The 10,170-nt window shown below is 41.9% G+C and overlaps 4 protein-coding genes and 1 long non-coding RNA gene across 7 annotated transcripts; 4 read left to right on the forward strand and 1 right to left on the reverse strand.

The window, feature by feature from the left end:
• Positions 1-515: 515 nt before the first annotated feature.
• LOC108128621 (CLIP domain-containing serine protease B10) lies at positions 516-1,444 on the forward strand. Its single transcript, XM_070281485.1, has 2 exons — positions 516-589; positions 648-1,444. Exons 1-2 carry the CDS (start codon positions 544-546, stop codon positions 1,412-1,414), a joined length of 813 nt encoding a protein of 270 aa, XP_070137586.1. The 5' UTR covers positions 516-543; the 3' UTR covers positions 1,415-1,444.
• Positions 1,445-3,876: 2,432 nt separating this feature from the next.
• LOC138926588 (uncharacterized) lies at positions 3,877-4,898 on the forward strand. The gene is made up of 2 exons (XR_011443153.1): positions 3,877-3,943; positions 4,002-4,898. It is a non-coding gene; the product is annotated as an uncharacterized lncRNA (long non-coding RNA).
• Positions 4,899-5,021: 123 nt separating this feature from the next.
• LOC108128583 (venom serine protease Bi-VSP-like) lies at positions 5,022-5,963 on the forward strand. The gene is made up of 2 exons (XM_017246259.3): positions 5,022-5,104; positions 5,158-5,963. The coding sequence occupies exons 1-2, from the start codon at positions 5,050-5,052 to the stop codon at positions 5,934-5,936; spliced, it is 834 nt and encodes a 277-aa protein (XP_017101748.2). The 5' UTR covers positions 5,022-5,049; the 3' UTR covers positions 5,937-5,963.
• A 300-nt stretch (positions 5,964-6,263) lies between these two features.
• Positions 6,264-8,096, forward strand: Cdk2 (Cyclin-dependent kinase 2). Of its 3 annotated transcripts, none has more exons than XM_017246831.3 (7): positions 6,264-6,512; positions 6,842-7,037; positions 7,098-7,208; positions 7,272-7,433; positions 7,487-7,684; positions 7,744-7,946; positions 8,003-8,096. In XM_017246831.3, the coding sequence occupies exons 1-6, from the start codon at positions 6,385-6,387 to the stop codon at positions 7,891-7,893; spliced, it is 945 nt and encodes a 314-aa protein (XP_017102320.1). In that variant the 5' UTR covers positions 6,264-6,384; the 3' UTR covers positions 7,894-7,946; positions 8,003-8,096. The 3 variants fall into 3 exon arrangements, with proteins under 3 accessions (XP_017102320.1, XP_017102319.1, XP_070137824.1); XM_017246830.3 differs by having other exon boundaries at positions 8,022-8,096; XM_070281723.1 differs by lacking the exon at positions 6,264-6,512 and having other exon boundaries at positions 6,946-7,037; positions 7,100-7,208; positions 8,022-8,096.
• Positions 8,097-8,130: 34 nt separating this feature from the next.
• On the reverse strand, positions 8,131-10,021 carry LOC108128942 (uncharacterized). Its single transcript, XM_070281722.1, has 2 exons — positions 9,174-10,021; positions 8,131-9,103 (listed from the first exon to the last, which is right to left on the reverse strand). Exons 1-2 carry the CDS (start codon positions 9,299-9,301, stop codon positions 8,131-8,133), a joined length of 1,101 nt encoding a protein of 366 aa, XP_070137823.1. The 5' UTR covers positions 9,302-10,021.
• Between the last annotated feature and the right edge of the window lie 149 nt (positions 10,022-10,170).

Raw genomic sequence — 10,170 nt, forward strand, 5'->3', positions numbered from 1 at the left:
AAATGTTTCAACAGCTTATTCCTTTCGGAACACCCACTTCCAACCTCAATAATGACTCCACAGCCAAAAAGATTAAAATCAATAAAAGGCAATTAATTAATTCAATAAATGCTCAATTAGGCCTGTTGTTTTTTGCCCTCGAAACATTTCCATTAAATATGGTAAATGCAACTTTGTGGCCTGTAAATATTTTATTCATAATTTCCGCGAATTCCTCCAATTCAAATACACCTTTTATATTATTTATGCGTTTTAAATGGGCAGTAGTTGCGGTCACCATTTCAATAACAGACTCATATCACAAATATTGGTATAAAAGTTTTATTGTTCTAAATGCAAGTAATCTTTGTTAAACATGAATAATGCATTCAATCCCGGCTTTTATTATTAGCTAATAAAATGTAAAAATACTTGGTGGCAACTGTCTACTAACTGGATTAGCTAGCCGGCTTGAGAGCAGCACTCTAGGCTTACTATATAAGAGAACTCGGATCAACTGAATCCGAGTCAGTGCTATTTTAGTCTTTCAAGCAACAAGTTGCAATGCAGTCTTACATTGTTGTTCTGGCTTTGACATGTTTATTTTCAAGTGAGTAGAATCTTTTAATAATTTTTTTGAAAATAAAGCATTTTGTTTCCAATAACAGGCATCTATGCAGCTAGTGTGAAGACGCAAGAATGCGGCAGAGTGGACGAGGCTCAGTTAAAGAATGGAGAGTTAATTACCCAACCGAATGAGCATCCGTGGATTGCAAAAATTGAGGATGATGAGGGAAGGCTCCTTTGCTCGGCAGTCCTTATAGATGCCCGCCATGCCTTGACCGGGGCCCACTGTGCCCATAGCCCCAGTGTGGAAATCAAGAACTTGATTCTCGGTGACTGGAATTTGGGCGACGAAACAGTGAACACAAATGCAGAAGCCACGCAGAAAGTTCCGATCAAAAAGATAACAGTGCATCCGGGCTACAAGCTTGGAGAGGCTCAAAACGATTTGGCCATCATAGAGTTAAAGCATGAAGTGGTCAGCACTGACTTCGTTCAACCCATTTGCTTGCCTTCAGCTGAGGATCTAAAGGGTGACAAGGCTAGTGGTGATCTTGCTCTAGCTGGCTTTGCCAGGATAGGACGACATGACCCTCTGGGAACCAGGAGAATTAAAGTTCCATTTGAATCCTTGAGCAGCCAAGAGTGCCACGAGCAGTTTAAACAATTTCCAACAGAACTAATTTGCGGCTTCGCTGCTCGTTCGCCTCTTTCCGGATCTGCTTTGGTGGAGGCTGTCGGGAATCCCAAGAAATTTCATCTGATTGGCATCGCTGTGGTTGGTTTTTATTCATCTGAGAAAAGGGATCTTCAGGGCTATATAAGCATTCCGCTTCAGTTGGATTGGATTCAGAAAAATATTAGCGAATGAGATGTATTGGAATATGAAATATTAATTAAATGCCGATTGCTTTTACAAGCTTATATGATCGGAAACATTTTTTGGTTTAATAAGTCGTAGACAAGGGGAGTGAATTTATATTTATTATTATAAAATATGATGTATCATCATCTTTTTTTAATTTGTAAGTCATTTTTTCCCAATTTGAATAAGGCATTAAAACCAGGCTTGTAATATTAGATAATATATTATTTATAATTTTAAATGCACATCAGGTTATAGCTCGAGAGCAGTCTCTATTTATAAGAGAACTCGGGTCTAGGGAATCCAAGCCAGTGCTATTTGAGAATTTGAAGCAACTAGTAAAAATGCGGAGCATCACATTTTTTGGCCTATTGCTGACATTACCCTATCTATTTTCAAGTGAGTTATAGTTTAAAATAGTTTTAAGGAAAGGAAAACAAAAAGTTTCAAATTACAGCCACATACCCTGCCACTGTGGAGCCGCAAGAATGCGGCAGGGTGGACGAGGCTCAGATGTGGAACGGAGAGCTCCTCACCCAACCCAATGAGCATCCATGGATTGGAAAAATTGAAGCTAATGATGGTGCCCGAAGACTCCTATGTGTGGCAGTCCTCATAGGTGCCCGACATGCGTTAACAGCTTCTCGTTGTGTCCATGATCCCAGTGTGGAAATAAAGGACCTCGTTTTTGGTGACTGGAGCTCCGGAAACACAAGCACGTACATAACTGCTAAAGCAACGCAGAAAGTTCCGGTCAATCAGATAATAATTCATCCGGACTACAAGTATGGAGAGTTTGGGAATAATGTGGCCATCATAGAGCTAAAGGAAAACGTGGTTAACACCGACTTTGTTCAATCCATATGCCTGCCTACGGATGAGCATCAAAAATACAGTGAGGATCTTACCGTAGCCGGTTATGAGAGACCTTTCTTAGAAGCTATTCCTCTGGAAACCAGAAGAATAAAGCTTCCTCTTGAGTCTAGCACCAGCCAAGAGTGTCGGACACAGTTTGAAAATTTCCCGAAGGAATTCACTTGCGGCCACACCAGTCGTATGCCACTTTCCGGATCTGCCCTGGTCGTAGCTGTGGGGAATCCCAAGAAATTTAAACTGATAGGCATTGTAGTGGGCGGTTTTCGTTCCTCGTCCGGAAAAAAAGATATGCAGATACACATAAAAATACTATCCCAGTTGGATTGGATTCTGAGAAATACCAGCGAATGAATTATATTTTAATTTTCACCTGTCAGGCCAACTTTTCACTTTTAGACAGACTTGTAAATAAACAGGAGAAAAGTTCAACACATTTATGCGGAGTATGGAAAATGGTGAGCAGTGTGGTTGCCCTTCCGAGCCACTTCCCTTCCATTGCACCGGTAATAAATTGGTAATGCTTTTAGGTTATTTGCACAAAGTTGCCGGCTTTTGACCCAAACCCAAATGCATAAATCACGCGGAAACCCCAAAACACAGTTGGGGTCTTTGCCGCTGGGTTGTCGCTGGCAAAGAATTAAATTTCTCCTCTTGGCCCTCAACTTTTGCCATTAGACCGCCCCTTGCCAGAGACCTCGAAACCAATTTCAACGCCAGTGCTTCTGATTTCTGATTCCTGCTTTCTGTTTTCCGCTCACCGTTCTTGAAGGGGAAATGCAGTTTTTCGACACTTGGCTGGCGCCGAAAACCTTAAGTACATATCAGCTTGGCATAATTTATGTTTGGCTGGGGCCAAAACCACTTGCCAACCAAACAACCAACTAACCAGCCAAGCAGCCAAGTGCAAGCAGCAACCTTATCGAGCAGCAGCCACATGGAATATGGAAATGGGCGAGCAGCTGGAGCCATAAATTCAATGAAATGAAATTCTCGTAAACGAGAGCAGGAGCACGAGATTTGCGATGCCAATGAATCATGCCTAATTGTCGTCAAACACTTCGCCCTGAGCACTGCACTGATCACAGGAGGTGTTCTGGAGAAGATTCAGTGAAGTCATCATCATCGTTGGAACGGGGGGAGTTATTACTTCAGCTGGCGGCTGTCGAGCAACTTGATTACGCATACGCCCCGTGCTCCCCAATGATTAATGTGCCATAAAATGCGACGGCGGGCGGGTTGTGCGCCAAAAGCATTCTCGGCTAGTCTCTAACACGCAACTCGGAAAACGCGAAATGCCAAACAGACGCAGCCAAAGCGAAGCCAAATTAAAATTCATTTTTATGGCATTTTTTATTGCAACACGTAAAACACAAATTGAGACAAGATGAAGTGTGGCAGTGTAGGCGCAGGCCAATTGCGTGCGGCACTTACAAGCAATTACAATTTTAAATGCAACGCACATAAAACGCATGAAATGTCTTTTTAAACGCTTCTCTGCGATAACAAGCTGCAATCGGAAAGAGTGTATATACATATTTGTATTTAATTTTGAAAAACTCAAAACCCACAATGGAGTCTACTCAGTTCTTATCCGACAATTCTAGAGAGCAGAACACATAATGCTCATAACGGCGGCACTATTATTTATTTTTCTAAGTAGTAAGTGTTATTCTGATGAAAAACCGACTATTAGTTTTACGAAAAATCCCTTTTTCAGATGCAATTGCCGAAGAAAATGATAACGAGTGCTTAGATCTGAACTCCACTATTGGAAAGTCTATAATAAGTGATGCGACACATTTTAGTTGGTTCGGGATGGTAGGGTACATACCTCCAAAGGAAAGAAAACCAATCTATGGATGCACCGGAGTTGCCATAACCCCCAATCATGTCTTGGCACCGGCACACTGTGTATATTTTAAGGAGAAAAGCTCCGCTTACAAGTTTTATGGCCTTAATGTTGCAATTAGGGTTGAAAAGATATTCATACATCCGCTGTACTCTTTGGAGACTAACACCTCCAATGACATTGCTATATTGAGGCTCAGGAAAAAATTGAATTGTAGCATACCGCTAGAAGATCAAGTCAATAAGAATTCCCTGACTGGCCGGCTACTGGATGTAGTGGGCTCCAATAACCCAGAAGCAGTTAGCGGTTCCAACTCTGTCAACACAAAAGCTTTCCAAGCCCAGGCTCACATCACAGGTCAAACCTTTTGTCAAGGAAAACTTATGGGCCTTAATGTAACCCATAACGAGGTTTGTGGATATATCCACTCGGGTAATATAAACCTAAAAGGTGCTGCTCTTCTGAGCAATAAAATGGTAAATGGAACAATGTTGTGGCACCTTTTAGGGATATCAACAAAAGGGATCTATAATACCCCAGATCTTTTTACCATTATAGAACCGTACAAGAAGTGGATTTCTAAAATAGTTTTATTATGAAAAAGCGTTAAACTTATTTATATAAAACCACAAATACAAAACCACAAAGTGTTAATAATAAATGTATGATAATAGTCATATTTGTTATCAGAAGTTTGAATGTTTTACACTGCGAAGGAGAAAGTTCTAAGTAAGAATATTAGTATAAACTTAAAATTATGTAAAATGTTGTTTTTTTTTTGTGTGTAAAAAAAATCACTGGGCGAGTCACATAGTATGATATATGTATGTATTTATAAACATTACTATTCAGCGTTGGGGTCTTCGAGATTACAGCTTACTGAGTCGAAACATTATGAACCCAACGGTCAGAGTAAATGGATATGTCCGGTTTCAAGTTCGTTGTGTTTTTCCTGATTTTCCTTCTTACAAGTAAGATTAATTTCAAATTATTTGGATCTCTAAAAAATTATGTTATTTTCTAGTTTTTGAGGTGGCAAGTACGAGTAAAAAATGTGGCCGCTTCATCGAATCTCAGCTATACAACAACAATTCAATCACGCAGCTGAATGAACAACCCTGGGTGTGTGGAGTACTATATCGGAGTAAGAGCGCATTGGATGTGTCATACCGATGCACTGGGGTGCTTGTTAGTTCGCGACATGTCCTGACACCCGCCAAGTGTTTCCACCATGATGACCATACTCCCTTTGCCGTGTCCTTTGCCACGCTCAATGTTGGGCCATCTCCAACAACATTTGAAATTGAGAATCACTTCATCTCACCCCAATACGCGAAGCATAGCTACGAATATGACATAGCAGTGATCCGGTTGGCCAAAGAAGTACCCCTTGTATCGAGTTTAAAGCCCATCTGTCTGCCGCCATCTGATGAGGCTCACCTCCCGATGGCCGGAGACTACGTTGAGCTGGTAGGCCACACGAAGCGGAACAGCCTCGAGGAGAGCCAGCCCCTCAAGACTCATGTCCAGATAGTCGACCAAATCACATGCCAGAATGCATACGTACGCTTGAAATTAGAGCATCTAGTCTGCGGGTATGTGAGGGAAAACTCTCGGTACCCCAGGCTGCTCGTCGAGCTAGGCAGTATCCTAGTGGGTGTTAATGTGATCGATAGGGATCCGGATGAGCTCTATGTTCTTGGTATGCGATTGGCCGGATTTGATTGGGATATTGATGGTCCGGATATCTTCATTATGATTGCTCCTTTTAAGAAGTGGATAGAAGAGAAGATTATGGATTAAACTAAAAATCATATTTTTTTTCTTTAATTTTATTCAATTTATCTTTGAAATAAATAAAATACTTATAAGTATATTATTAATAATAATTTTCCTTGTTTGCGTTGTGTAGAAATAATTTTCATTCTGCATTTTGTAAAGAAAAAAAAACAATAAAAGATATAAAACTGTATTTTGTATTCTGTTTCTAAAATAAACAAAACATGCAACATTTTAAATTAACTGCTACCTTTTTTTCAAACTATATTTAAAGATGTTGCCAGACCACTGGAAATAGACACGGTGACCATGGTCACACTAGGAACCCTTGTCTCCATGTTGCACACCTCTAGCATTGGTAGCATCACTGAAGAAGAAGAATTTCCCTCCAAAAGTTGTTAATTTTTTGTTTCGAGGCAAATAACAATACAAATAAGGAGTTGTGTACTATTTGAATGAGCCATCCCATTCAATGAAACCTTTTCTTGAAAACTTCCAGCCCGCCGAGAAAATCGGAGAGGGGACATACGGCATCGTTTACAAGGCGCGGAGTAATTCCACCGGGAAGGATGTGGCGCTCAAGAAGATTCGCCTGGAAGGGTCTGTACCCAGTTTTTGGATTCTGCAAACCGCACCCAGAACGCATTTCAACATTTTCAATAAAAATAATGCACTGAAACTAAAGATACTTGAGCTGTTATGACACTGTTACAAGCATCCTTTAAGTGTCCTTGACAAATGTCATTCGCCTGTCCTACGCAGCCCGGATTCTGTGGGAGCTGCGCTGTTTTTTCTGGCTAACCGTAGCACCACATGATTCGGCTTCGTGGTGCAGGGCATCATCTTGTAATCTGTAAAAAGAAATTCTCCAAACAACAATCTTCAAATACTTGTTAACCACAATAGATGTTTATATTTTTACCTTACAGCGAGACGGAGGGCGTTCCTTCAACTGCCATTCGAGAGATCTCCCTACTAAAGAATCTTAAACACAAAAATGTGGTGCAACTGTTCGACGTGGTCATCTCCGGAAACAATCTGTACATGATATTCGAATATCTCAACATGGATCTAAAAAAACTGATGGATAGAAAGAAGGATGTATTCACTCCTGTACTAATAAAGGTGTGTCTATACGCGATAAATTTAAAACCCATCACGTCATCTCCATACTTTTATTTTCAGAGCTACATGCACCAGATTTTCGACGCCATCGACTTCTGCCATACAAACCGTATTCTGCATCGTGATCTCAAACCACAGAATCTTCTAGTCGACACTGCAGGGAGAATAAAGGTAAATGTTTGCTTAAGGATTTTACCAAATTTTCTCTTAAATTTCGATCATTTCTCATTTTAGTTAGCCGACTTTGGACTGGCAAGAGCATTTAATGTACCTATGAGAGCGTACACCCACGAAGTTGTCACTCTGTGGTACCGAGCGCCGGAAATATTGCTCGGCACAAAATTTTATTCCACGGGAGTAGATATTTGGAGTCTGGGTTGCATATTCTGCGAGATGGTAAGGAACATAGTCTTTCTTTTTAATGGAAACCCCAGCATCCCATTTCACAGATTATGAGGCGATCCCTATTCCCCGGCGATAGTGAGATCGACCAGCTATATAGGATATTCCGCACGTTAAGTACACCCGACGAAACCAAATGGCCGGGAGTGACACAACTGCCCGACTTCAAAGCCAAATTTCCCAAGTGGGAGTCTACCAATATGCCTCAGGTCATAACCGATCACGAGGCTCATGATCTGATAATGGTGCAGTAACGAAAATACTAATCATTTGGACCCATAAATAATTTAATGTCTTTTCCCAGTCGATGCTTTGCTATGATCCCAATTTGCGCATCTCTGCCAAGGATGCTCTGCAGCACACCTATTTCAAGAATGTACAGCATGTCAACAAAGTGGCGCTACCCGTCGATCCTTTGGCCGGCACTGCCTCGCGGCTTACTAGGCTCGTTTGATCGTGACCCCCTCAAAGCAGAACTCTAGCAAATTACTTGTGATCCTTAGTATAGTAAGTTTAATGTCTACCTCACTACATCTAAGATGTAACTAGTACAATTAAACCAGCCGGTTGTCTCTCTTGCAGCTGCCAGCTTCATTTCATGCATTCCCCACATTCATACGACCCTAACACATCTGACAAATACACGATCATCCAGTACACACAGCGTTTATTCAAGATAGTTTAGATCGGATCACCAGGCGCCCAGCCTAAAATAGCGACGTTGTTGGTTGCGGGGAGAGACTTTAGCGGAGGAATCAAAGACTCTTCCTTCAATGCCGGACTGCCTCTGACGCTGGCGGGTGTGGTGATCGTCGCGCATATACGCTCCTAGTGAATTGCGCATGCTCTCGGAGAGTGGTGACTGGGAGTCAATTTCACCGTCGTCTTCGCTAGTCGGTGCATCGCTCGTTGCGGTGCTGTCGTTAAGATCGCTCTCCTCCGCCACCTCTTCGTTGCTATTGGTTGGTTCTGGCTGCACGGTTTCGGCCAAATGCGATTGGGATTGAACTTTAGCCGATGACAAGGGCAATGGGCGCAGAAGGGTTACCTTCCGAGTGCTGAGTTTTCTCAGCACCGGAATCTGTTCCGCGGGGGACTCAACCTCCGGTTCGGCCTCATCCTGGGCGTGGAAACTGTTGAAAAAATTGGCTTGGAAATCCTGCGGACTATAGCGCTGGACTCCGTAGTAGTTACCGGAGTTCGTGTCATAGAAGAACATGGGTTGTTCGGGAGACAATGGTGGAGATTGCGTAAAATACGGATCGTAAGGATTGTATGGATCGCCATATTCTTCCGAACCGAAAGTGGGACGTCGTTTCTGTTGCTTGCGTCGCTTTCGCCTGCGTTTGTTGGAACTCTCCTGGACCACTGGATACGGTTCTTCCTGATGACTGTTTTGCTCGTCATCGTAGGCCTGGAGCACAACGGGAGAGGTCTCTATAATGTTGGCAGTGCCATCGTTAAAGAAGTTGGCCAGTGGATTGGTTAAGTTGCGGAAACTGATAGAGGGGGTCACACTCCTAACAAAACTGTTCCAAACCCGCACCAAAGGGCGCTCAGTGGTCGGTGCTGCAGCTGCTTTGCCCAGATTGTGGACATAACGCCTCGTGTATCCGCCCCTGGCACTTGGCAGCAGGACATACTGAACTGGATAATTCCGGAAACTGAAATTGAAAGTAATTTAAGTTTTTTAGAGAAAGCTTACATTAAGACTTATATTCGGGTCAACCCTACCTGATCTTGGCCTTACTGTCTGGCCAGCGACGCTGAATTTCCAAGGAAGATATCCTGGCTGCATCGGCGTTAAAGGAGGTACTGCAAGCCAAAGATAGTACAAAAGCTAAGCAAATTATCAACTTCATGGTTAATCAATATATGTTAGGTTTTTTTTTTTTAATAAAACGTCTGTTGCCGATCACGGTCCACGGCCGACTGATGCTCCTCCGATTCTCGATTTTAGTGGTCAACAACTTTTTGACAGTTTTTGTTTTGTCGCCCAGAGCAGCTAATTAGAATTAGTCTTTATTGGTTCGGCGAACTCTTAGCCAGAGACTTAGCCAAATTGATTTGTAATGGTATTGTTCCCAGGCCCACTCCGTTGTTGGTGGCACTAACTTATATCGACACCAAACAAACCAACTAACCCAATTCGGACACCGTCTCTCCCGTGGGGCTCGTTTGGCATCTGCCAATCTCGCCCATACATATGCAAATGGATTTTTATGGATTACACAATTAATGCGCCATTCAAGATGTAGACTTGGCCAAAAACTCGTTTGCTTGTGGGTTCTGATTTCGAAAATTATGCAAAGCCGTCTGCGATGAGTGGAAATGTCGCGAAATGCTTTCTCCTGACGAATTTGTGTTTATGATGGCTCCTACTTATCAAGATTTTGACGATTTTGTCCAATCATGTGGGTATTAATGGGTGCATTTTCTTGGCAGCTTTAAGTTTTTATGGCAAGACAATTCTGATTCCCAGGGCAGCCCCAAATTGGCCATATTAGAGGGATTGGACCATATCGAGCGAATTAAAATTATAATATTTTAGAATAGGAAATTATATGACAGGTTCTTGACAGTAAGAAAGTTCCCACTTTCTAATCGTATTATGTTCTAGAAAAAAATTAAATTAAATAAATGTAACTATAAATAAAAAAAAATAAATGATTTCTTAAAAAAATAAAGCTTCTGTTTAATTTTGGGATATACTACCTTATATTTTTGGAAC

This window comes from Drosophila bipectinata, chromosome 3R (assembly GCF_030179905.1).
Source record: "Drosophila bipectinata strain 14024-0381.07 chromosome 3R, DbipHiC1v2, whole genome shotgun sequence".
NCBI classification, from domain to species: Eukaryota; Metazoa; Arthropoda; class Insecta; order Diptera; family Drosophilidae; genus Drosophila; species Drosophila bipectinata.